The sequence below is a fragment of the Naegleria gruberi genome, assembly GCF_000004985.1.
Source record: "Naegleria gruberi genomic scaffold NAEGRscaffold_81, whole genome shotgun sequence".
Lineage (NCBI taxonomy): Eukaryota > Heterolobosea > Eutetramitea > Acrasida > Naegleriidae > Naegleria > Naegleria gruberi.
This window is the reverse complement of record NW_003163246.1, coordinates 137,169-163,293: the sequence shown is the minus strand read 5'-3', so window position 1 is coordinate 163,293 and position 26,125 is coordinate 137,169. Positions and strand designations below refer to the sequence as shown.

General features: G+C 32.0%; 14 protein-coding genes across 14 annotated transcripts; 6 read left to right on the top strand and 8 right to left on the bottom strand.

Annotated features, from left to right (window-relative positions):
- Positions 1–86: 86 nt before the first annotated feature.
- Positions 87–974, bottom strand: NAEGRDRAFT_75545 (uncharacterized protein; the record flags this gene model as incomplete). The annotated part of the gene is made up of 1 exon (XM_002669503.1): positions 87–974. One exon carries the CDS (start codon positions 972–974, stop codon positions 87–89), a length of 888 nt encoding a protein of 295 aa, XP_002669549.1.
- A 357-nt stretch (positions 975–1,331) lies between these two features.
- NAEGRDRAFT_75544 (uncharacterized protein) lies at positions 1,332–2,444 on the bottom strand (the record flags this gene model as incomplete). The annotated part of the gene is made up of 1 exon (XM_002669502.1): positions 1,332–2,444. One exon carries the CDS (start codon positions 2,442–2,444, stop codon positions 1,332–1,334), a length of 1,113 nt encoding a protein of 370 aa, XP_002669548.1.
- A 421-nt stretch (positions 2,445–2,865) lies between these two features.
- Positions 2,866–5,350, top strand: NAEGRDRAFT_75543 (uncharacterized protein; the record flags this gene model as incomplete). The annotated part of the gene is made up of 3 exons (XM_002669538.1): positions 2,866–3,846; positions 3,890–4,687; positions 4,715–5,350. 3 exons carry the CDS (start codon positions 2,866–2,868, stop codon positions 5,348–5,350), a joined length of 2,415 nt encoding a protein of 804 aa, XP_002669584.1.
- Positions 5,351–5,775: 425 nt separating this feature from the next.
- NAEGRDRAFT_82127 (uncharacterized protein) lies at positions 5,776–10,288 on the top strand (the record flags this gene model as incomplete). Its single annotated transcript, XM_002669537.1, has 1 exon — positions 5,776–10,288. One exon carries the CDS (start codon positions 5,776–5,778, stop codon positions 10,237–10,239), a length of 4,464 nt encoding a protein of 1,487 aa, XP_002669583.1. The 3' UTR covers positions 10,240–10,288.
- Positions 10,289–10,299: 11 nt separating this feature from the next.
- Positions 10,300–11,304, bottom strand: NAEGRDRAFT_75541 (uncharacterized protein; the record flags this gene model as incomplete). The annotated part of the gene is made up of 1 exon (XM_002669501.1): positions 10,300–11,304. One exon carries the CDS (start codon positions 11,302–11,304, stop codon positions 10,300–10,302), a length of 1,005 nt encoding a protein of 334 aa, XP_002669547.1.
- A 234-nt stretch (positions 11,305–11,538) lies between these two features.
- Positions 11,539–12,557, bottom strand: NAEGRDRAFT_83343 (prohibitin). Its single transcript, XM_002669500.1, has one exon. The coding sequence runs from the start codon at positions 12,475–12,477 to the stop codon at positions 11,557–11,559; it is 921 nt and encodes a 306-aa protein (XP_002669546.1). The 5' UTR covers positions 12,478–12,557; the 3' UTR covers positions 11,539–11,556.
- A 232-nt stretch (positions 12,558–12,789) lies between these two features.
- On the top strand, positions 12,790–13,362 carry NAEGRDRAFT_75539 (uncharacterized protein; the record flags this gene model as incomplete). The annotated part of the gene is made up of 2 exons (XM_002669536.1): positions 12,790–12,984; positions 13,144–13,362. The coding sequence occupies 2 exons, from the start codon at positions 12,790–12,792 to the stop codon at positions 13,360–13,362; spliced, it is 414 nt and encodes a 137-aa protein (XP_002669582.1).
- A 175-nt stretch (positions 13,363–13,537) lies between these two features.
- On the top strand, positions 13,538–14,276 carry NAEGRDRAFT_82125 (uncharacterized protein). The gene has a single exon (XM_002669535.1). The coding sequence runs from the start codon at positions 13,598–13,600 to the stop codon at positions 14,261–14,263; it is 666 nt and encodes a 221-aa protein (XP_002669581.1). The 5' UTR covers positions 13,538–13,597; the 3' UTR covers positions 14,264–14,276.
- Positions 14,277–14,278: 2 nt separating this feature from the next.
- On the bottom strand, positions 14,279–15,895 carry NAEGRDRAFT_54158 (uncharacterized protein; the record flags this gene model as incomplete). The annotated part of the gene is made up of 1 exon (XM_002669499.1): positions 14,279–15,895. One exon carries the CDS (start codon positions 15,893–15,895, stop codon positions 14,279–14,281), a length of 1,617 nt encoding a protein of 538 aa, XP_002669545.1.
- A 1,512-nt stretch (positions 15,896–17,407) lies between these two features.
- On the top strand, positions 17,408–18,764 carry NAEGRDRAFT_75536 (uncharacterized protein; the record flags this gene model as incomplete). Its single annotated transcript, XM_002669534.1, has 2 exons — positions 17,408–17,564; positions 17,611–18,764. The coding sequence occupies 2 exons, from the start codon at positions 17,408–17,410 to the stop codon at positions 18,762–18,764; spliced, it is 1,311 nt and encodes a 436-aa protein (XP_002669580.1).
- Positions 18,765–18,826: 62 nt separating this feature from the next.
- NAEGRDRAFT_75535 (uncharacterized protein) lies at positions 18,827–19,393 on the bottom strand (the record flags this gene model as incomplete). Its single annotated transcript, XM_002669498.1, has 1 exon — positions 18,827–19,393. One exon carries the CDS (start codon positions 19,391–19,393, stop codon positions 18,827–18,829), a length of 567 nt encoding a protein of 188 aa, XP_002669544.1.
- A 403-nt stretch (positions 19,394–19,796) lies between these two features.
- Positions 19,797–21,755, bottom strand: NAEGRDRAFT_75534 (uncharacterized protein; the record flags this gene model as incomplete). Its single annotated transcript, XM_002669497.1, has 1 exon — positions 19,797–21,755. The coding sequence occupies one exon, from the start codon at positions 21,753–21,755 to the stop codon at positions 19,797–19,799; it is 1,959 nt and encodes a 652-aa protein (XP_002669543.1).
- A 305-nt stretch (positions 21,756–22,060) lies between these two features.
- Positions 22,061–23,238, top strand: NAEGRDRAFT_75533 (small GTPase; the record flags this gene model as incomplete). Its single annotated transcript, XM_002669533.1, has 2 exons — positions 22,061–22,849; positions 22,891–23,238. The coding sequence occupies 2 exons, from the start codon at positions 22,061–22,063 to the stop codon at positions 23,236–23,238; spliced, it is 1,137 nt and encodes a 378-aa protein (XP_002669579.1).
- Positions 23,239–23,376: 138 nt separating this feature from the next.
- On the bottom strand, positions 23,377–25,431 carry NAEGRDRAFT_54155 (uncharacterized protein; the record flags this gene model as incomplete). Its single annotated transcript, XM_002669496.1, has 1 exon — positions 23,377–25,431. One exon carries the CDS (start codon positions 25,429–25,431, stop codon positions 23,377–23,379), a length of 2,055 nt encoding a protein of 684 aa, XP_002669542.1.
- Positions 25,432–26,125: the final 694 nt, after the last annotated feature.

The following is a 26,125-nucleotide window of genomic DNA, read 5'->3' as shown; positions in this document are numbered from 1 at the left end:
TTTGATTACATAATTATGATTTTATTTTATTAAGAGTATAGTATTTGTACAATGTGAATTAATAGAGAAAGAGAAGGGATCAAGATTTAGAACAACCTTACATAATCACTTGGATTATATTGTTCATACATATCCATTTCCGTTGTTTTTGTTGTTGATTTTTGTGGGGTAGTATTACCAGAGTTATTATTATTCTGTTTTGGCATGAATTTGTTAACACAATAATCTACAATTCTCCAAATGATAATACCAAGAACAGCCAAAACAACCAACAAGATCAAAACCATGATGAGTTTGTCTGTGGCTAATCTTCTCATGAAGGATTTGAGTTCATTTGAACCTCTGGTGATGTTGCTTCCCAACTCATCCATCTCCTTATCTATTCTTTCTAATTGTTCTCTTTGTCGTTTGAGCATTTCCATTGATTCAGCAGCAATTGCTTTGGTTTCATCTGCTTTATCAATAAGTCTTTTAACAATATCCAATGAATCACCTTGAGTTTCATAAATTTCTTTAAATAATTCATCAGCAATTTGCTCATTCTTTGTTTTGTTTGAGGCACTCTTCTCCGATGCTACAACCTCAACGACTTCATCATCATCATCTTTTGTCTTGTTAGTTTTTTTCTTAGAAGTTTCCTTCTTCTTTTCTGTTGTTGCTCCTAGTAATTCATCCTTATTGGATTTTTCTTTGGCAGTTTGGAAGTTTTGAAGTAATTTAGCAATTTCACTCTTGTGTTGAGAAAGTTTCTTCTTCCAAGATGCATCAACACCTTCCATTTGAACACTTCTAAACATGCCCTTATAAATTTTTTGAAGAGACTTAAAGTCCTCATCAACACTATCAAAGAAAGCTTGTTTTTGTTTAGCATCTACTTGACCCTTATTTAATTTCAAGATCTTTCGAGAGAGATCCCTGCAAGCCTCCTCAATTTCTTCATCGTAATAGCCTGGGCTTGGTGTTTGTTTGCTCATTTTTTTGTCTGAGGTTAAAAATGGCTCATCCAAGACTTGACGAGGATTCATTTTAATAAGGCTTTAAATGTTTTTTTATAATTTCAAAGTTTGCAACGTTACTTGGAAGGCAAACTCCTCTCCTCATCATGGAATGATATTATCATCTCAGATAACAATTTATATATGAGGTTGGACATGTTGTGTTTGTAATTACTCTCATCTACTCTATGTGAGAACATTTTCCAATATATAATGAAAGTGAGCGATATAATATTATTACGGCACGGTTATTGTGTTGAATAACAGTTCCTTAAACTGCTCCTTTTGAAATATCAGTTTAGAATTTAAAATCACTAGAATAGACAGAACCTCCTTTTATTGGCTCCATCTAATAGTTTGACCATTGCTTTTTGTTTCGATTGACAAATCCACAACCAATGTGTCTCCACTACGTAACTCATAATCTTCAAAGTAAATTCTATCCAAATCAACCAAAATGTCTCCACCAAATCTGTCCTTTTCTTTTAATGCAACACGATCAATGATAAATGTATTTTCCTTGACCATTTTCTTGATTTCTGCATTGACACATTTATCTTCTATCAGGTCCTTCATTTTGTTTGACAATCGATTGAAGATCACAGTACATAATTGCTTAAAGTACTTGTCAGACCACAATGAGCGATTTTGAGATGTTGGACCATCGAGTGAAGGAAATGGGAAAGAGCATGAATAGAGAGTAGATTGTTGAGTTTTGTAAATGATGAAAATGTTAATATTTTCCTTAGCTACTTCTGTTTGAGCGTGTTGTTCTTTTTTGTGACCATTTGATTCCAAGACTGGTTCCTTATCATTTGTACTTCCATTTGTTGATGATACTGATGATGATGGTGGTGGTGGAGGAGTTGATGATTTAATTGTTGAGGTTGTTTCGTTAGATGATGGTGTTGTTGTTGCTATTGGAGCTTGCTTATCCTCAACCTTTTGATGCTTACCAGGTTTTAACTTGAACAATGATTCTGCTGACTCTGATTTAGTGACAGGTTTTTCAACTTTCCTCTTCTTTTTTTGCTTCTTTTCCTTCAAATAATCTACACAAGACTCACAAAACCATGGTTTATCACCTTCAGGCACTGTTCGGAATTTCTCTGAACAACAAAGTTGATGGTATCCCTTATCACATCTGTTACACATTAATATTTCATTTCCTTCTCTATAATTAGCATCTTTACAGACCTCACACTTTTTACAATCCACACATTCCCAAGAATCGGCATACTTTAGAGAGAAGTGTGTATTTTCATAGCACCCAGCGTGAACTTTTAATCCACAAGTTTTACAAGTCAGCATTGTTTGTTTGTCTGTTCCTTCATTTGTTTTATGGCAAACATAGCAACCATTTGTTGGTGTTGATATTGTTTGATCGGTTGACTTATTGCTAGCTTTACTTGCTTTTTTAGCCTTCTTTTTCTTTTCTTCTACTGGCATTTCCTAGATATTTAAATAAATATATAATTTAATTATTATTACAAATGATAATAATAATCACTAATGATGATAAAAAAGGCTACCTTTATGATGACGAAGCAATCTGTTGAATCGCAAAAATGAGCCCTTATGATGAGTGTGTTGGTGTTTTTTTGTGGTAATTTGTAATGAAGAGTTTCGAGAAGGACGAAATCAATGTCGTGTTGAGTTTAATTATGATGATAACAAATTTTTGATATTAGTATTAACAGTCAAGTTAACTAACTTAACGAAGTTAATTAATGCCGTTCTTAAGGTTGTACTTTACTGGAAAACTGACTCTCTGTCCGCTGGCAACACACTAAAAGAGTATAAATACTCCCTCCAAAAAAAACTACGAAAATTTTCATCCAAACTTTTGATCATCAAAGTTTCATCAATAATGTATGGAAGGAAAGCCATTTCTGCTTTAAATTTTGTGGATCACCCAATATCGGATGATCACGATATTTCATCAACAAATTCTCTTGTTAAAAAGAATGTTTTTAGGGATAAATATGTTTCTCTGAAGGCAAGACCAAGATATGGTTCACTCCATTCCGATAGAAATCCAAAATATGCAAAAGCAACATTAAATGAAGATGCAGAGTTATTAGTAGCTGGGAATATGAAAAAGTGGAGATCATCTCTGATTCTGATGGAAGTAGGACTGAAGGAATTAATTGATAAAGCAGAGGATTCGAGAGATAGATTTAAAAGTGTAACCTTAATAGACTACTGTCTTTCAATATTGAAAGAATTGGAAAATAATTCTATTGGAGGTGAAGCTTATATATTTTCTTCCATAAGAAGAGTATTTGAGGAATGTCTATTTGTTAAATCAGAGGTGGATGATAGATTTAAAGTACCTTTTTATTCGTTAGTAGTGAACGACAGAGATATTGGACTGCTGGATGAAATGAAAAAAGCTGCAGCAGATTATGAACTCATTTCAGAGAGTGAGCTTGAAAAGGGAAAGCTTGTAAAAGAATTGTCTAATGAAAAACGAGTACACAGCGACTGTAGAGAAGAATTAAAAAAGCTTACTGCAGCTCATGAGAAACTGAAAGAGGAGTGTTCAAATCTTAAAAAGAGTACTGAGCAATCCTATAAGGAATTAAGAGCAAAACTCGACGAAACTGAAAAGAACAATACTAAATTAAGAACTGAAATTAAGTTTTTAAGATCCTATAAGGAAGACAACGAAACAAAGAAGAAGAGATACTTTGTAATGAAACGTTTCCAGATGAAAGATAAGAAAGATATGCATGATATACAAGAAGATCTATCAGTACTCACAAAGTTACACGAGCAATTGGAAATGCTTGAAAATAGAAGGATTGAAGACTACTCATTTGAAATCCATCAAGCTAAGCAAGTAGATGTAAGTTGAAATGTGTGGCCATTCTAACTAATCCATTTTACAGAAATCGACCATAAAGACAGAATTTGTTTCTGATGCTCAGTTACTGAATAATGAAATGATGATAATTCACGAAAAAGTGAATAAGTTGGACGAAAACACTCTTAGAATCAAAACAAAAGCCGAAGATCAACAAAAGAAAAAGCCAAAACTTGCATTTTGTGTGAGTAATGATACAACTTCACCAATGATGGGCCTGGATGCTTTGAGTTTGAGATCTTCAATAGAAGTATTCTTTTCTAAAAGTGATGGTAAATTCAAACTTGCTCATCGTTCAACAATCACACCTCAGTACACTCCAGAAGTGGTTGAAGTACCCCATGGTGTTACTCATATGAAACTTATTCACTCTCAATTGCATTATTACAAAAACCATCCAAATATGCAGGACGCCATTAACAATCCTAATTTCGATCCTATTCTTCCTCTTGAATGTGAAGTTGTAGACCCTCTTGAAGAAGATGAGAAGTTCACTTTCCTCAAACCAACCCTAAGCAGAATTGGTATTTCACCAAATACTCAAGCAATGAGCAAAATATGGGATGTTTATAAATCGAGATATGGAAATAAGATTATTACAGATGTGACAACAAGAAAGATGACCTTAAAGGAAGTGAGAGAGATTATTTTAGATACATATGTACAACACTACAAAGATTATAGACAGCCTCAAAAGGAGGTAAAAAGCATTGATTATCTGCTGTATGATGTTTTGGATCAATTGTTTGTATTACCTGAGATTGTACATAAGGTCAGCTTTGAGTTTTTGACTGCTTGCGAAGAGTTTAGAGCCAAGTACGCTGTAAGTATTTAATTCCATTCAAACAAGTTTACTAACAATGCTAAGGATATTCTGGAATTTTGTAAATCTATGGAGGGTCTTAATGATCCAGCATTCGGTGCAAGTGTTTCACTTGCCTTACATGCATTAAGAGCAAAATGGAACAATTATGCTAAGGACTCCAAATCACCTCTGAAGAGAGAAGCTGTTATTGAAATTTTAGGATCTATCTATCAAGAAGTTCCAACAGAAGAAAGAGAAACTCTTATTAATGACATTATTATGGCCGATCCTGTTTGTTTTGAGAGCAATCAATATTTCCTTTCCAAATTGAACACTTTCTTCATTATTGCATTCAGAGATGTAACAGAATATTGGACAGAAATGGGAGAAAGTAAAGTTCTCGTTAAATTCGAGAAAGATAGACTACAATTAGAAGAATTTGTTCCATTTATGCTAGAAATTGATCCAAACTCAAATAAGGATATTTGGAAAAAGAGATTCAAGGAATCGGAAGTTAAAGAAGCTAATAATCCACACAATAGTAGTACTCTCACACTCATCACCAACTTGACTAGGGCAGGGTTAGGTCTTTCAAGCAAAACAATTGGATATATATTTGCTGAAATTAAGTGGATGAATGCCTACAAAAGAATCCAAGAAGATGTTGAGAAGGCCAATTAATCTTTTCTCTTTAAAACAATGTACAAACAAAACACAAATAATAGAACTGGGAAAATAACAGATGCTACAAAATGCATCATATCCATAATGCTCATACTTTCCGATCCCGATGACGAGGCAGCAAATTGTTTCATCTTTAAAATAATATCTTCTTTAAATATTCCACCTCCACAACATCCTTCCATTTTTTTAAATATTTAAATTGTAAAATGAAAATATCTTGGTATTGAATAAAATTATTACAAATAAAAAACCCTTATCAAATTGTTCATATCTTACATTTGAGAGATAGACTATTAATAATTAGAAAACAATTCTCTCCCCCGAACTCACTTCTAACAACGACTCCTTTGTACGATGTTCGTATCACCCTCGCTCCAATTCTGTAGGACTAAAAACAAGCCTTGCTGCTACAATAAAAAAAAATGCATGAGAATGGTGTTGTTGCCTCACAACTACAACCATTAACAAAACGAACGGAAATGGAGCACCGACTTCAAAACAAACATTTATTATTATTTGACAATAGTTTAGTGGTGCGAGAGTTTGATTATATTACAGAATTTCTTTTTGATGGTGTGGAAATATTTAAAAAGTCTAAATTGGATTTAAAAAATTGTATTATGATTTGTTTGATTTTCCTTCTTTGTGGTGTTATATTCCCATATGGTGTTGAAGGTAGTACATATAGATGCCCAAATGGATTTTCTCAATATTACGTTCTTCTTTCATACTCTAATACAAATGCACTTCCATCAACTTGTAAGATTTGTGATCAAAGTTTATACACATGTTCAGGCAGCAATAATTGGAATGATGGAGAAATTACATTTTCAAATCCAATTCAATCATCAAATAAGCTTTATTCCATGCATGGAGTAGTTTATTATCAGTATGATAAATGCAAACTGAATGATGTTTCCCAAACTGGAAATATGACAATTAGTTTGAATAATTACGATATGACAGACACAAACGTTGTATCAGGAGGATGTTCTTGTGGAGGATGTTCACAATTTTCATTTTTATCGAGAAAGTATGATATTTTGAATCAACTTACAAAATCATCAACAACAATATTTAAACCAAATTACATTAGTGCTGGAGGTAATATTTGTATAACAGAAATATTATTGAATTACTGTTATGTTAGTAATAATGTAAATATAACAAATTATGCCATATCTTCAAGAAATGGTAGTAATTGGAATATTGATGTAACACTTGCCACAAAGGATATATATTTCTTTGATTTACTAGTAGCAAATAATGGACCAGATTCTACGTCTAGTTTTACTTTTAATTTTCAATTTTCTTCATTATCTCATTTGACATTACAAAATCTTTCAATTATATTTCCTTATGAATATACATTTTTGTCAAATAGCTCATGTACATATAACAATGGGTTTTTAAAATGTCCTGTTTATCCTACTTATTGCATTAAAAGCAATTTAGTTTATTCATGCACATTTGATAATATTATAATAGATTCTTATTACGACGATAATAATAATAGAACTATTAATGTTACTGTTTCTCCTTCATATTTGAGTTACCTTTACTTGAGGATGTATTTCACAATTGATAATACCACTGTTTCCTCAACAACTTTGAGTTATTCACTGAGCCCTCACACTGCTTCTCAGTCTATTGATACTTCTACTTCATTATCTGGATCAGTTTCTCTAAATATTTTTTCAAATGCTATTACTAGAGTATTAACACTTGGTTCTAATCTTGCCGATAGAATATCCCACTACTCTCTAGATAGTTACAAGTTCAAAATAACAATATCACCATCTGATGTAGATACTTTTTCAAATCCTATAGTAATGATAAACTATCTATTTTCAGACAAGATAGGATTTAATATCAAGATATCAAACAATGGTCAAGATTTATATAGTAGAAAGGTATTACCTGAGGAGTTGATTGTAGTTTCAGCTCAATACCAATATACTCTTTCAATCCCATATTTCTCCTCTAAATTTGAATCGAGTATATCTAACACATTCTCAATTGTGTTTACCTCCTTTTCCCAGACAAGTGATAGTATATCCTACACAGTATATTCAAAGATTACCAATATGATTAACACTGCCATTAACAGTGACCAAATTGTGGATTCAGATTTGCAGCTCTATCAATGGCGTTATTATTACGTTACTTCATATTCTGATAGTGCCATTCTGAATGTTTTATTTGAAACTACAGACATTTACGCAAACTCTGTCAACATTTTGATTTCATCTGCCCAAAGTAGCTCTTCTCAAACACCAAATTATCCTTATGATTGGCAAATGACAAAATTACCATCTTCATCCTATTTTACACTTCCTACATCCTTTAAATTGGATACAGAAAAGAAGAATGCTTGGTTGTACAAGGATGTGTCGAACACAAAACAAGCTTACTACATAGCTGTCTACGGAAAGGCTTGTCCATTTAAGTGTTACTACAAGGTCAGATCCTATTTGACTGATGATGAAAGAATTCTCTTAAGTTATGGAAATACACAGTATTCAGTCACATATGTTAAGAAGGAGCCAAACACTATTCATTATTCAACAAAACTCAAAATTGAAAGAGCTTCCAATAGTACAAAATTTTTGGGCAATCTTTTAAGATACTCCTTTAAATTACTCGACCATGTCCCAATTACTTCCATGGAAGTATATATTAGAAAGAGCTTATTTCCAAGTACCCAGCTCTATGATTTCAAGCAAACAGGAGACTGTTATGAGATTAGTGGCCATATTGAGCTTGTCAACACAATATATGAGTATGAGTGGTATTTTGGATTTATTTACAAAGTTGAAAAAGATGATGTAGAATATACATCAAGTGTCAAAGTTGATTTCTGGATAGATACCCCTCAAATCTACACTGACACCTTGAATTCAAAGATGTACTCTTCTGATTTTGATTTATTGAGCACAGGAGCCAAAATATCAAGCTCAGATTATATTCTTCCATATCATGTCATCCATACTTCTGTAGTTTTGATTAGAAACACCTCAGATAATCCATTATTATTTTATTCAAAAGTTGGAGAAGCTCCCTATACTGATGACTACGATACATCCTTTGACAATTCCTTCAATTTTCCCAATTCAACATTCTATACAGACATGCTTCTTACATTGAATTATGTAGCCAGCACGAATAATGGAGGAACTCACATAATTTATAGAAGGGAACCTTATGTTATTCCAAATATAGTAGGATACAATGAAACAGCTATTAATTTCATTGAGGAAGGTAATTTGGTTGCCGATGCATTTTCCAATCTACTTATCACTGTACCTCAATATAACTATTATACTAGTTCATTGGATAGAATTATTTATCAGTCGATTTATGAAGGGAATAATACCAGGAATACATGTAATTCAACATACATTGATCTCACAGTTGTTTCATATAACTCCTTCCCATCAGTAGTTAGTCTAACCAAACGTTATGATGGATTAAATCCGGTTTTGCTAGTTGGTAACGATAATTCTACAGGAGTTAATGGTACTACTGATTCAATATTACAAATCTCCAAGTCCTTAAGCTCAACCAAAAAGAGAAAGAGAGGAATTCCATTCTTTTTCTCTTTTGACCTTGATGAAATTTTGAGAGCTTTTTATAAGAACTTTAGTGAAAAAGCCGCAGAAAATGAAGGCTTAATTAAGGAAACAACTTTGAATCCAAATGATTACTTGGCCACAACTAACTTCCGTATTGAACTTACCTTTTGGGATATAACTAATTTAACAAACTTTGACCATCTCTCTTTGACATGTGCTTTCGAAAAATTATCTGTGGAGAATGTTGATGAAATACTACCAAAAGATTCAAAATTAGAAAAGGAAGTATACAAATACTCTAAATCAGCCACAGAGTCTGCCTCACTCTTTATGATCAAATACTCCTTAACATTCCCATTGAATTCTATTCATAACTATTCTTCTTATAACAATATTTCAGGATTGGCAGCAAACCAAAAGTCAGTCAATAGCTCTTTGTATTTGGCTGTGTGGAATCAAGATGAGAGTTATCATCACGAAATTATATCTTTTATTGTGGCTGATGGTAAAATTTCAAATGAGCTTACATTCCTTCCATTTACTACCTATGCTCTTATTTCAATAACTGCTTTGGTTTGTTTTGTTGCCATCATTCTAATGATTGGATTTTCTTGCAAGTTTTATGAAAAGATTAAGAAGAGGAAACTCACAACATTTGAAACACTTCGAGACAATGATCCATTTTGTTTTGGACTTACATTTTGGTTCAGCTTGTTTGGATCCAGAACCAAGAGTAGAAGAGCAAGACAACTTCAAATTCTTATACCAGCTCTAATTTTACTCTTTATTGCTGTTGTATCGGTTGTAACTTTCCTTGTGTTGGCATTGAGTTATAGTGATCACTTGGTTTGTTGCTCACAGGCAGGTGATGTTATCTATCAATTCAATCAAAACAATTATTATCCTCAAACATCAGAATATTCAGCTGAATTTGATAAGTATGGTCTTTATGCCTTAGGATCCGCCTCAACAAAATGTTTCATTTCCTCAAATTATTATGACATTTCACAAGTGCAACAATCTAACAAACGTATCACTCCTGCTCCAAAACCTTTCTTTGTTATTCCAATCCTTGACAAACCTTCCAAAGGTATTAATAATGCTGTTATTTTGTGCCCTAGGAGTGAATTCAAATCGGTAGTTATCAGAGGTTCAGACATCTTTGGTATGGTAGGAACGTTGCTGTGTGGAACCCTCATTCTACTTTCATTCTCTCTCTTCTCCATTCTTTTCATTGAAATTGTTTTGAGCTCATGGTTTTTGGAAACTGTTCTCTTCCCAAAGCTCTCCTACAGAATACTAAACGAGTAGTGAGTGAAAATTACTGATTCTCCCTGCAATAAAAGATTGTTTACTTAGATGGCCATAAATTTATTCGGATTTAACCTTTGCGTCTTCAGTTTTGGCTGGTGGTGCCTTCTTCTTTCCAATCATTCCCTTAATTTGCTTAACCATCAACCAACACCAATCCCAGTTACAAGCAACATGGATCAAACAAGTCCATGTACCAATTCCCAAACAGTTAGTAAGTTGGAATGAAAAAGTCTTTTCAATAAAGTGATAGAAAATGTAAGCATTAAAGAAGAATCTACTTCCCAGGAATGTGAGAACCAACATTAAACCATTCACAATTGAAACAGGATGCAATTGTGGAACCTTACTCTTAATTAAGAACCAACTCAAATGCAAGAATGGTTGACTGATTTCATTAGTCATGAAACTTAAAGAATAATAGTGACCCATTCCAAGTTTGAGAGCCAACAAGAAGGAAATGATAATATTGAAATGGTGAATCACAAGAGATGGGAAAATACCTTCCAATGTTAATCCGTAAGCTCTAATACAAACCCAGAAATCATAAAACATATATCCAAAAGTAATTGCCATGTAAAATCTACTCAAATCAGTATAATATCCACAAGAAAATTTTTGGAAACCAACCAAACCATCATCGATGGGATCAGAATTAAAGAATAAACCTCCTCCATATAATAAACAACGAAAAGCTCCTTGGAAAACAAATGCTGCATGAAGAGCACTAACAAATTTAACATTCCACTTTTCTCTATCGGAATCATCTCTTAAATTTCTGTAGGCTTTAAAAAGGAGTGGAGATAACACTTTAGATAAAACAAAGAGAAGGAAACAAGAGAATAATGACAATCCAGCAACAAGGAATGGGAATGGTTGTCTTCCATGATTAACATCATCAACAATTCCGTTTGGATAATTATGCATGTAGCAATAGTGAAAATTAGCCTTCACAAACTCCAAATTATCAACATAATTTTCCAACCATGAGAATAATACACGATCAAAAGGTTCCAAAAAATGGAGAAGCGCTGCTTCTGGTGTATGAGTGGCAAATTCAACCATCCTATTTAATTATTATTTTACTATGAATTTAGTTAGATGATGAAATTGGAATCAATTTATAATCTTGTGATGATAATTTTTTTTTATTTTAAAATAAAAGCAAGTTCCTGTCCGATTTTGGCGGACTAGCCATTTTACTGCGATCGAAGATTAAAAGTTTAATCTCCAATGCAATTCCATCTCTAATTAAGGGATTCTATCGTATATAGATTGAATGGATTAAGATTTAATAGTGAGAGTCAATGAAATAATTTATTTATCAATGTTGGTTGTTTGAGCCAAACTTTGCAAGTTCAAGAGCAAAGTGTCAGATGAGAGGAAAATTCTGTTTTGTGATTGACTAATTGTGTCAGCAATTTGTTGAGCAGCTTCAATTTTTCTCAAATCCAAGAAGGCAGTATTGTTTTTGGTAGCATCACCAACCAATCTAATAGCTTCACTTTCACCTTCAGCTTTCAAAACCATTGATTTCTTTTCTTCCTTTGCCTTTTCAACAATAAACTTGGCACGTTCAGCTTCTTGTTGAGCAACTTGTTTTCTTTCAACAGCAGCACTGTATTCATCACCAAATCTTAAATGAGTAATAGCAACATCATCAATGATAATATTGAAATCTCTGGCACGAGCAACTAATGAATCTCTAATTCTGGCACTGACATCTGGACGTTTTGTAAGCAATTCAGCAGCAGTAAATTGAGCTACAACACTCTTTAAAACTTCAGTGACAATACTTGGCATAACTCTATCAGAATAATTCATTCCCAAACTTCTATATATTTGATCCAATCTATTAACATCAGGTTTAAAAAGAACACGAATACTCAAATTGACTGTTTGCAAATCTTTAGAACCAGTATTTGAAGAAATAACCTTTGGTGTTGCTCTTTGATCATAAATAATTGGTCTTTCAATACCAGGAATAAGTAAGTGATAACCTTCTCCATAAACTCTATCACCAACTCCTGTAAATCTATTAAATTTAATTGCTTTAAAACCTCCTTCAACAACAAATACTGAATTATAAAGAGAAAAACCAGCAATACCCATGAGGGCCAATCCTGATGCAAGTAATCCGAATCCTTTTGAAGCTCTACCTCCACTTCCACCACTTCCTCTATTATTCATATATTGTGTTATTTGTTTAGCAAATTTTTGTGCATCAAAGTCTTGCATTTTCCGTTTGTGTTTGTGTTGTTTTCAAAATGATTAATAAATCTTCAAAGGCTGATGATGATTTTCCAATCAAGTCAAGGTCTTATTTTTTAAATTGATTGAATTTTTGCAAAATACAAGGCTAAAATTAAATATTCTTCACATCTTTCATGCTGTGATCGGAAGGTTTGAAAATGTTGAAGAATAAATTAATTTATTGAATGGCATCATGTTTAGAATCCTTATTACTAATAATTGTTTTCTATGCAATGATAAATTTTCGCTAGAGCACTTCTTTCATCATGATGAAGAAAAGAAATGAATTAATAAAAAATGAGCAAGAGTCTTAAACCAGCCACTGAATATATCAAAGCCGCTCTTCAAACAACAGAAAAGTTGAACAAGAAGGGTACTAACTTGTATGATTTACTCTCAAGATCCCCTAGAAATGGTATTGATTTGTGCTTTAAGAGAAAGACGTGGAAGTTTGATTCATACTATAGAATTTCTAAAGTTAACCTCTCAGCTGTACGTATTCTTTCCGAAAGTTTTTAGGAATTGCTGACTGGAATATTATATTTAATGGTGGATGAAATTATACTAACAAAATTAATATTGGAATTTAATATTTGGACAATGATTGCGGATGTCATCATCTTCATAATAATAATTTAATAATACTAATAGGATGGTAAACACGGTTCAGTTTGGGGTCTCTTTTATTATAATGGAAAACCAACCAAGGAAACACCAGAAAAGATTCACGGAGCTTTGAAGAAGGATTTGTGGAAGGGTATTTCTGAAGTTCAACTCGAACAATATGAAACTAAAAGAATTGAATCCGAATACAATAATTGGATACTGGAAAGTGCCATGAAGCAAAACGAAGAAGCTCTCCAAAAGTAAATTTTGAACTTACCAACAATAACATTTACACATCTTATCAACAAACAACACACATGTATAAAAACATTTTAATTAGGCTTGAATAATAAAATCTAAATTTCCTCATCCTATTCATGATGAAAAACAATTAAATATAATATTAAATATAATATTAAATTACCTCATGTTACCATCCGAATAATTAATTCAATCAAAATATTATTGATTGTGAAGATAACAATTTAATATAAGAAAAATGCAACAACAACAAGAACCATCAACTCCAACCATTCAAGAAGCCATCAGCAATACTCCAACAACACCAACAACACCGACAACAACTCAAAAAAACAAACCCAATGAATTTATAGTGGCACAAGCATCCCGTTATATTTATTCATTATATGAATATAATTCTAAATTAACTGGACATACAGTCTTGCTGAGTCAGCAGGATATTCAATATCAAGTCTATAGATATTTGGAAAAATTGGAACAAGCTGGATATAAAAAGAAGGAACAAGGACAAGCTGTTGAATTATTTAATAAGCAATTAGCTAATTTATACAAGGAAGAAGGAAACAAATATTTGAAGAATAAGAAATTTGCAACAGCTGTTGATCTTTATATTTCTGCTTGTTTAATTGCTCCTGAACAAGCTGTTTATTATAGTAATTTAGCTTCGGCATTGTTCTTTTGTAAGAGAGTGGAAGAAAGTGAACAAGCTTGTTCATTTGCAATCATGTTAGATCCAAATTATTCCAAAGCTTATTCCAGAATGGCAAAAGTGAAAGAAACTCTTAACAAATATGAAGAAGCAATTAGAAATTATGAAAAGGCAATTGAATTGGAAAGTTCACAAAGTGTTAAGGAAACTCTGATTAAACAAGTGAATGAATTGAAATTAAAGATGAATAAATAATAATTTACACACTATTCACATCAATGATTTATTAAGTAGACAAGCTGTATCATGATTGATTCCTTCTTGTGTTGATGAGGAGGATTTATCACTGCTCAGACTCGTTCGAGTCAGAACACTATTTGGAGGTGGTTCATTAATTGTTGAACTACCTAAAGTAGTTTGTTGTTGTTGATTTGGTGGTTTTACAGGGGAATTGAATTTGGTATAGGTACTATAATATATAATTTCAATATTTCTTACAATATCTTTAGCTTCTGGTCTTGCTGTTGGATCCAATTGTAAACAATCAACAATGATCTGAGCCAGGCATTGTAAATAGAGATGATTATTAGAGTTGGGAAGAGATTGAGGTTTTCTTTGAGTTTCAAAATTTGAAGAGGAAATATTCAAGTGATCTTTCAATAATTCCTTCACATAATTTGGATTCTTTTGCAATTCTTCTCTAAATTTGGGAATGTTCAATCGATAAATTGGTTTAATGAGCTGGAAGGCAACAATTCCAAATGACCAAATATCTACCTTATGAGTATAGTAATATCTATCATTTGTATGATTAGAACCATTACTACTAGTAGTAGTACTACTACTGCCAACTCCATTATTACCACATGACTGATACATTCCATTACTCTTTGAGAGATTGTAATTATTTAAACTGTTAATAATTTCTGGTGCAAAATATTCCTGACTTCCAACAAATGTTTTGGCATTACTCAAATCAACCTTCTTTGCATAATCAAAATCAGCAAGTTTGATAATGAGTTTGGATTGTGGAGAGGCAGGACTCTTTTCATTATTAATATTTGTAAAATTCTGATTGGAATTTCCATTATTCACTTGAATTGTTGTATTAATTGATAAATTATTCTGTTTCTCATTATTTGCACCACCATCATTATTCGCACTATTATTATTCGAATTATTATTCAAATTATTATTATTTAAATTTGCCAAATTAGGTAAATTATTAGAAATAACTTTTTTCAATAAAATATTATCAGGTTTAACATCTCTGTGAATTATTTTACATTCGTCATGAATATATTTCAAAGCTTGTGCAATATGAAGTGACCATTGAATCTGATAACTTATTGGAATGTCCTGTTTCAAATCAAAAAGTTTTTGTAATGAAGTAATGCAAAATTCTTGTAAAATATTTAAATATTTCCCGCCAATATTTTGAGAAATGAAAGAATCAAAATATTTTACAATATTTAAATGTTCCAAATCTGAAAGAGTTGTTGAATTGACACAATTCTTATCAATATTCATGTCAATTGTCTGTTTTAGTAATAAATTTGATCCATAATCATAATTATCTATATCATCTAATTTAATTCTTTTTAAGGCATAAATTCCTTTTATATCATGTGGTTCAATTAATTCAATCTGCCAAACGTCACTTGTATTTGATGCTCCACTACTTAATTTTTTTAATGGTTTGTAAATGTAATTCTTATTATTCGTTCCAATTAAAGTAAAACTGTTTGGCGGTAAAGTTTGATTTTTCTTTTTTTTCTTTTGATTTACAATTAATTGATGAGTGACAGGATCTTCTCTTGCTAAATGTTCTTGTTGTTGGTTATTGTTTGATTTATCGGAGGAGATTGAACATTTGAAAATATTCATTTATTTTTTTTAAAGTTGATGAAAAATCAGTTTGACAGATTGATGACAACTGACTGGAAAATAGAAGCTTGTAAAGAATCATCACTTTCCATTTGATTTGTTTTCTTTCTTACTACTCTACTCAAAAGAGACCAATGTAGTAAATTGAAAAACTTTTAATCAGATAAAATTATGTTAAATATTTTAATTTGACAAGTTTGAATTTTGTTTAATTTATTTTATTCAAATCAAATAAATTTCAATCATGTAAAAAATAATCTATCATCTATTAATAATAATAGGAATTTTCAATATAGAATTATAAATATATTTGAAAAGTTATTTAAATATTTAAAAATTTGCAATTTGTTAATTTTTTTATTTCCTATTTGAAAATTGAATAAACCTCCCTTCTCGTTATCAATTTCTTGTAAAATTGAGAAGCTGTAGTTGAAACAGTAAATCAGTTTCGTTTAGAATAATTTTCAAGGACAACCAAAATAACTAATCAAATGGATAAACAACTATAACATTTAAAATTGGTCAATTATTCCACATTCATCATCAATTTCTTAAATCAATATTGAATTTCCAATATGACGAACAATTTGCGATGAAACTCATACATCTTTTTTATTCGAAAGTTCTGCATCCATGAGGATTAAATTTACCCCTCTTCATCGCTTTCCTTCATTTTAGCATTGAGCTTTATTTTAGAGGTAACCAGGGTCTTTGAGATTTTCAACTAATTCAACTGATTTGTTTTTGACTTTCCTTTTATAATTAATATATTTGGATAGTGCAAATATTTGAAATGAAGAATAGTCAGTGAAGTGTTCATGGATTGTTGTTTTAGTGCTTTGGTTGCCAATAGAATTAAGATAATTAACAATCTTGATTTGTTAGAATGGTTTCGAATAAGATTTTCAGTAGTAGCAGTGTGCACTCAATCTTTTTCTCATCTCTTGGAATAATTGTAAAAGAAAGAAACCAGACATATTGCAAATTAATTGTAGATTGATCAAAAAACCACTCAATCTCGATAAAAAAGACAAGTAACTTTATTTCTTCTTTATTCGAAATATGATTCGTTTCAAATACTTTCTTGAAATGTTTCAAACACATCGACAGCAGGTTCTAATAACATTTAAAGAACAAGCTCTCCGCAATCAAACAGTCATGAAATTCTCTTGACTTGACATTTATGATGATTTCTAGAAGAATTCGGCAAAGTTTTCTTTTGGTTTCTAGTTTCGGCAAATCATGAACATTAAAAATAGAAAACTTTGAACAGAATTGTTTAGTTGTCCACCACATGTCATCATTCTAATGCCGGTGGCAGGAGTTATTTCGGTACAGGTGGATAAGAAATGGAAAGAATCTCTTCCAAGCATGTGAAAATTGTTATACGAAACTTGTACGAAACTGAGGTAAATACCAACCGTTTGTAACTGTTGCAATAATTTAACCTTCAATACTGTTTAATATTTGGAGTTTGCGTTGTGGAGAATCATAAAAAAACTCTTCAAATCAATGAACCTAATCTTACCCAAAGATGACATGGAAAATTATCAACAACATTTGACAGAATTAATTGACAGAAATAATCAACAACAATATCAACAACAGGATTATTCATCACCACCACTACCAACATTGTTTAATATTCAATCTGATGATCATCAACAAGGTAAGTAATCAAGTTTCGAATAATATCGATCTGAAATTTTACAAAGACCAAATTTCATACATGATTAATAACAAAATCCACGAGTTTCTTGCATCAATGTTAAGCCATCAAGAATCCAATCATCAACTTTCGAATAATACTATTGGAAACCCAACTAGTTTCTACCAAATGCAAAGTTCTTCTTCCTCACCATCACTACCATCACAAGAAGAAGAAGCAATTGGTGAGAATAGATCACAACATTGCTCAACTCCAATTCACCCTCATAGTTTGCCCTTGTCAACTTCACACAATTTCCAAATTTGTGGGGAAGAAACCGTACGAAAGGACCCTGAAGATTTAATTTTCACACAGAAAAAACAGAACCAAGACGATTATTGCCAAATGTTACCACTTTCTCAGCTACAACATTTATTCGAAATGAAAGATGGTTGTGTGAATTGTGTGAAAACTAATCTAGACGAAAGTGAATGTAATTTAATGTTGTCGTTCACTGAGAACGAAATGGAAATGATTGAACAAAGATTTATGAATGGACTCTATTCGAAACTTGCTCAGAACATTAAACAAGAGAAGGTTGACCAGCAACAACAAATTTATCAGAAAGTTTCTGCTAATTCTTCAACAGCAGCAGATGATCATGCTACTGCTGTGGGAAATTCTATTCGAAACCAACCAAAGCTCGAGATGCAATCAAGTCAAGTTTCTAATAACTTGTTACCTGTGCAAACAATGAACCACCAAACACTGTGCTGGAACTCTCCAAGCAAATCTCAAGAATCTTCGGCTGTTTCGAATAACTCATTCCACCTTCCAAAACAAGCACGTCTACCAAAAAGGAAGAAACGACCACTTATGTCCACCTCTGTAGATTCCACACCAATGATGACGATGCAAAATAATACTTCATCTCATCAACAATCCAATCACAATAATAATTATTCGAAAGTACTTGGTCCACCTCCCATAAACACCAAAAAGGTTTCCAAAAAGAGAGATCGAAACAATTCAGTTTCAGATTCACCAACCAAAAAGACCACTTCATCAAACTCCACAAATACTTCCATTTATAGAGGTCATGTTTCGAATTCAAATTCATTCTCAAAAGAATCTCCATGGCAATTTCACACTTATAGCGAGGGAAAGAGAAATCAATCAGAAAATTTGGTTTTCTTTCATTTTAATCCAAAGAGAAGTTAAAAAATTGTAAATATTAAATAGTTTCTTCTCTAATTTGTGTTTGAAAGTCTGTGTGTGAAAATTTAGTCAGTGGTTGAGGCAAATGCAATAATGAAAAGGTTTCGAATAGGAAAGTAGGAAGAATGTGCATAGGTTCCCCACCATTCTTTACCTGCTTCCCAAAATGAACTCCATTCAGTTTCCAAATGAGATTCCCAATTATACGATTCCAAACTTTTGTAATCTCCATAAATGTCACTTCTTATTTTTGTCAAATTGAGTGAATTCTTATTTTTGATTCCGTATGGAGGATTTTCACATAATTTGAAAATATCATTGGCTGGAGAGAGTTTAGTTTTTTGAGGTTTGAATTTTGGAAACGAATCAAATCGAATAGTTTCAAAAGTATTGGAAATTTCACAATATTTCAATTTGTCATTCATCATTAAGAGGAATAATTTTCCATACGAAATTGGCTGATTCGAATCATTACTACTCAATTTCACACTCAATGGAGCTAGTTCAGGAATGTCTTCTTGTTGTAATACTGAGAGTGCGAATAGAATTTTGTGAAATTCCATCATTTTACTTTCATTCACCTTTCTCAACACAATTTCCATCAATTCACATGGTTCGTATATGAAAATCATTGTAACTCCTCCACAATTCTTAAATGTTAAATATTCATCATGATTAAATAGATCAATTTCTTCCGAGTATTTAAATGGAAAATTGTAAAATTCCATCAATATTTCATACCAACTCTTAGTTGGCGAGTGTTCGAGTAATTCTTTGCTGTTTCCTCCCAATTTTCGAATAATTAAATCTTCAACGATTGGATGAAAGATTTCAAGATCAACTTGTTCCGATTCTTGTAAAATTTTACGAGAATTTCTACAGAGGAACATTAATTTACTCACTTCCGAGGCGCTGCCTAAGTATAATGCAATGAGTGGCAAAGGAATGGTGAGTTCTTGTTGTGGCATTTTTTTTAATTTGAGAAATTTTGAATTTGCACTTTTTTGTAAACGTCATTTTACAATAATTGTAAGTTTAATTTTTAATAAAGTTAAATTTGTGATTCTTGATTGATCTTGCAATTCTCAAACAATCTGGCATGTAATTGTTTGGATGTAACATGTGAAAGTGAAATAACATGTCAACATGTTTAGGTGGTGTAATTGACTTGGTGTGGAATGTTTTAATGAATTTCAAATATTCCTCAATATCCCTATCAATCCATTCAGAGAATTTTCTATTTTCTTGATAAATTTCACTCGGTTCAATAACATGTTCTGTTAAAAATTCTAATAAATTTGATGGTTGATTAAATGGAGTGAGAGAATCAGATGTAAATTGATATGGTGATGGTTCTTGTAACATCATTTCAAATAGGTTGGATTGGAATTTTTCAGGAAGGAGGGATTTGATATTGGTCAATTCATTCCTCTTTCTATTTTCCAATAATTCCAAAAAGTTGAGGATTGGAATGTTTGTTAGAAAGTCAATTTTAGAATAAATGTTATCGAGTAAGAGTAGATGGAGTCCAATGAGAATATCATCATCCACACAAAGCTTGGTAAATGGATGGGCGGGAATAATATTGTGAATGAAATAGCTAGCCTTTTCTCTCATTTCACAGAGACAATTGGCAGCCCAATCCAATTCTGAATCTGTCTTTTTTGATGGTATTCTAAATGATAATAATTTTGAAGAAAGTTCTTTCAAAAATTCGTCATATAAAGAAATTCCCTTCTTGAAATCTACTGAAAATTCGCAATCTTGAATTGGAATTACACATTTGGCCATAAGAATTTTTTCCATCACTACTTCAGGATCACAATTATCTTCCACACTCAAAAGATGTGTTAAAAATCCTCTTTTGAATACCATTCTCTTTACCTCTGGTAGAGTATTAACACTGAACAGTACTCTCTTTGGGGGTAAGAGTTTCAATCTATTAATCAGTGGATGATCATCCTTCAAATCATCAACCAGATGAGGAAGAGGATCTAATTTGAGAACAATGTAAAAGAATTGCTCTACTTCAACTGCATTTAAATGAGCAAAGTGTTCCAATTGACCTAACAATCCCTCTTGAAACATTTCAAAAACGAACGCACCACTCATCAGATAAGTTTCCAACCAATTCAAATTATAAAACTCATTCAAGCGACTCAAATGGTCAAATTGTCCATCGAATAAATCCAGTAATCTACCTTTGAAAATATGATTTTGAATATGTGAATTGTAAAACAACATTTTGTGCCATTCCGAAGAAACTTTTGAGCATGTTTTCAACAAGAAACATGTATCAAGATAATCAAATACTGAAACAATGGCATGATTATTCACAAATTCCATATAATTGACCTTTGTTTCTGGTGATTTCGTATATTCAATCTGTTCCTCAACAAATTGTTTCGCATAATTTTCATTCTCAATCTCACCAATAACTTTCATCATGTCATATTTTCCCAAAGAGTCAAAATCATATGGCATTATTCTAAAACAGAGAATGTTATCTTTCCATTCATAGGTAAACTTTTCCCTCTCCTCTACAAAATTTTCATTCGAAAGGTGATTATAAAATAGTCCAATATTAATTTCCTCAACTTCCTCCACACGTCCCCAATCATCATTATATTCTCTGATGTGATAATCATCACACGGATCCAAATATCCAAGTTCTGTAGTTCTACCCCTCACAGAATTAAATATCATTCTTCTTTCGAATAAATTCTTTTCATTATCAACCTTTTCTTCATCATCAACTTGATTATCCTCTACATAATCTTCATCATCTTCATCATCATCATCATCATCGGAATCTTCCCGTTCCATATAAAATTCATGAGTATTTTCATGAGCGTCAGTTTTTATCCACTTTTTAATTTGTGAATTATATGAATGAAGCAGTAGAAGCTCATTACATGTTATTTCTTCGTACATGAATGATGCTGGTGCGGAGGCAACGGTGTCAGAGGCGTCATTATTGGTATCACACGGCATTTTTTTTTTGTAAATTGTGAAATTGAGAGCAACTCAGCCTTATCAAATTTATTGATTTTTTGAAATGTTTCATTGTTTTGATTCAATTTCTTCAATTGCTTAAATGTTCTTAAATGTTCCTTCCATTATTTGGTGTTCGGTTCGATTTCCAAAAATCAAATCTCATTTGTTTCCACTGGAAACCAATTTTTATTTTATAGGTTTTTGTGTTTTTTCCCAACTGTGTATTGAATATTGTCAACTATTTGAATATTCAACGATCAAGACCTAATAAAACTTTACAAAAAAGTTTCTAAAAAAAAAAAATGGCACAAAACATCTTTGAAGTTTTACCCAACGATTTGATCGGAGAAATTCTCTCTCATATCAGTCATGTAGAATTGCTTGTTACCTTCTCTCGAGTTTGTAAATATTGGCAACGAATTTGCTATGAATTAATTTGGGATTATTATGAAAAATCAATTTTACAATTAACGAATTTAAATCCGAAATTACAATTTGCTGATTTGGATCAATTTTTACATTCAAAACAAGGAAGGAAATTTATTAGATATTTATTACGTAAAGGGGTTTATGATTTTGCTTGTAAATTGGCAAAGATTTCATCAGTTTCTGAAGATATTCGATCATGTTCAATCAAAGAAAAGTGGGTTGATGTGGAATTGAGTGTTTTGAAGGAATGTTTTAAAAGATTCTCTGATTTGACAGATCAACCAATGATTCCACCTCCAAAACCAGTCCAGAAAGTTGATGAGAGCAATTCATCATCAAGAGGATTTTTCAGTGGTGCCTTATCATTTATTGGATCAATGTTTGCAAAGAATCCTGCAAGTAGTTCAAGTACTACTATATCTAATAGTACTAATAGTATTCCTGAGACCAAGGTAACTGCTGAATCTAAACCCAGACCAGAGTATGATTTTCTGACAAAGGTAGTTTTGGATGGTGATTATGCAAGTGGAAAGACTTCATTGTTTAATTGTGCAATGAATGAAATACCAGTGAATGCTTCAAGAAATCATCACATCCCAACAATTGGAGTTGATTTTGGAATCAAGAATTTCCAATTTGGAGATACTACCAAAATCAAGATGGTAAGTAACATTAGCTCTTAAATCAATCAAGTCAATTATAGCAATTGTGGGATCAATCTGGACCAGAGCGTTATAGTCGAGTTTCTTTGTCATTTTACAGAAATGCATCAGTTGTTCTATTACTGATCGATCCTTCTAATAATTTTGCATCTGAATCAATGAAAGAAAAAGCAGAAACAATCAAGAAGCATGCTTCAAAGGCAGAAGTTATTCTAATCTCAACCAAGAAAGATAAGAAAGAAAAGAGAATAATTTCAAATAAGCAAGCTGATAAATTTGCCTATGATAATTTTGAAAGTTTACATTTGGATATTACTAATACTAAATTGGAAGAACCTAAAAATATTATTTGGTATTGTGCCTTACTCAAGTATTTACTTTCTCCTTAATTTATTGATATATTTCTAGTAAATTTGTATTTTAGTGATTAACAATAATCCCAAAAACAGAAAGTTTCGTTAATTCGAAGGAAAATGAAAATGATTACAATGCAACTATTGAAATATTATTCGAATTCATAAAGTTTATTAATGCATGCTTATCAAAAAGAGGAAGAACACAAGAAGAATTACAGAACCAATGTTAACAGAATTGGCATTGTTAATTCTTTGATTATTGGATTTGATGGCTGGAATTTGAACAGAATTCAAAGGTTTAGATGGATTTGTTGGATTATTACCACCACTTGAGTGTTCTGCCTTTTTACTCATCATTGGACTAATGGTTGGTTTTGGAGTAGGGTAAGGTGACAAATTGTAAACTTGCATTTCAAATGTTTCTGATAGGAATAATTGGTTGAATTGACTGTAGAATCCAGCTTGAATGTAAACTCGAGAAGTGTAAATTTTTGGAATTGAACTTGGTGAAAACATGCAAAATCCATTAACAACTTTGGAATTAATTTTCATGAATTGATTTCCATTATAGGTAATGTTAAGGAATGCATTTCCAGTAGACATGTTTAAAAAGTTATCAAACATGTCATAAATTGAGATATTTCCATAGAATGAATCACCTGGTGATATCAAATACTTGTCAACTGAAAGAGCTAACTTGACATTATCTCCAACTCTAACATTCTTACTTGTCAATGCTTGATTATTGACAAGTATTTGCAACTTGATATTTCTAGGATCACTAATTAACATGGTATTAAACAAAGCAACTCCCTCCACTGCCTTACTTTCCACTGGAAACCCTTCTAATGGAGGATCTGAAACAATTTTCACAACATCTGAACATGCCTTAACAAGTGAGGGACTATATTCCATTTTTCCATCATAAATTGAAACTGAGAATGCAGTATCTGTTCCACTTCCAAACTCTCCATCAATAATAGTGATTTGTGCATCATATGGAGGTCCAGTTGTTTCGAATGTGAAATAAGTTTTCGTACGTAGCATGTAATAGAGATCAATGTAAAAACTATTACTTCTTACAGTCATTGGAGCTCTCAAAGTCATTGAGCCTCTTCCTCTTGTTAATGGAATATCTCTTTCTGCTGGTGAAACATATCGAAAGATACCTTCAGTTGTTAAATAATACATGCAATCTGAACCAAGTTGTGGAGAACCAAGTTTAGCAAAATTAGAACTCACAGATTGGACTACTTGATTTTGACTATCCACAAGAGCGAAATCAACATTCACTACTTGATTAATAATCATATATTTTGGAATGTTACAAATGAATGTAACTTGATCTCCTGTCATATTCATGGTTCTTGTTTCGTTAATGGAATAGTTACCATTCGTATAGAACACTTGGTACACAACTTGTGGAAGAGCTGTTTTGAATTTCATTAATTTAAAAGTTGAGTTTCCCCACAAAACTGGTGAGCTACTTGTTAATTGGAAACCTTGATTTTGAGCTGGATCAACAACAAGACGCATTTCTCCTTCTGCATTACCAGCGATGATATTGTTTCTATCGTATAGAGTTGTTGAAATGTCAAAAAATGTTGTGTTTGTTAAGGTAACAACTGACGGCTGAACATCCATTCTGACAGGTTGACCAGCTTGAATTTTGTTGCAAGTTCCAACAAATTTAAACCACCACTTTGCTGTATACACAGCAGGTCTTAAATCTAACCAATAGTAAACAAGAGTTTGATCTTCTGTAATGTTAAAACGATAATCAATACAATTATTAGTGTTGAATCGAATAGCTGGAAGTTTCGTATCATCTGCCTTGTAAATATCAAATTCACTTGGAGAAAGAATAAAAACTTTTGAATCACCAATAACACTTGTTCTACATTGAAGACTCAAGGAAGTCAAGTAGAAACCATTTGGACAAGTTGTCTTGATGAAAAAGTCCTTGTAATCATATGAAGAAACTGGACAAGTACCTGCACATGTGCAATCACCACCAACTGGACACAATGTACAATCTTCTTGGAGGGATCTGGAGTTTGGATTGGTAGAGTTGAATAGGTTAGTTTCAACATTAGTTTCGAATGAAGGAACGAGCGTTCCATCCATGTAGGTTGTAGTAGAATAGACAATATTCTCACAAGTGACTGAAGCAAAGAGCAACAGAGACACAGCAAGCAGAATTAATAGGCAAACCTTGTTGACCATTTTTTTTTGAAGTGACATCCTGTCGTTTGAAATAGGTATTTCTTTCATTGTTGACTTTTGGAGCCAGTTAATGATATTTTAGAAAAGTGCACAGGTGATTTAATCAACCGAATATTGTGCTAACAGTACGAATTAGGTAGGTATGAAAGCGATTAGTGTGGTGAAAAACTAGAGAAGTCATATTTATTAATATATCCCAATTGTTGTACCTTAAGCAAGGATTTTTGGAAATGATTCTCTTTAGCTTTTCGCACATATTTCACACTAATTTTTTATCTCATTTCTTTAGTATCTCTCAAGGGGTGGTGAAGACTGTAGTTCAACAATTGGAATTTTAAAAAAAAATGGAATTAAATGACAGCAGTGTTTCCCTTTCTCTCGACGCAAATTTTAAATCAAGCCTTTTGAAAGATCATTTAAAAACAAAACTAGATAGTCAAATCATCACTCATTCTCAATATTTACAATTATTTCGCATGTCTGCAGAATTAAATAATTGTACAATGTTAATGCCAAAGCTTCTTTTCAGAGCCACTAGAGATGGTTTCCGAAGTGCTGATTTTCATAGACATTGTGATGGAAAATTGAAAACTGTTACAATCATCAAATCAGACCAGGATGATTTATTTGGTTTTTATGCTACAAGAGATTTGGCTTCGAATTGTGATGATTTTGAGAAGGGAATTCTTATAAG

Bases quoted from the DNA above. Each gene is read 5' to 3' on its own strand.
- NAEGRDRAFT_83343 (XM_002669500.1), bottom strand. From the start codon at position 12,477: ATGCAAGACTTTGATGCACAAAAATTTGCTAAACAAATAACACAATAT.
- NAEGRDRAFT_82125 (XM_002669535.1), top strand. From the start codon at position 13,598: ATGCAACAACAACAAGAACCATCAACTCCAACCATTCAAGAAGCCATC.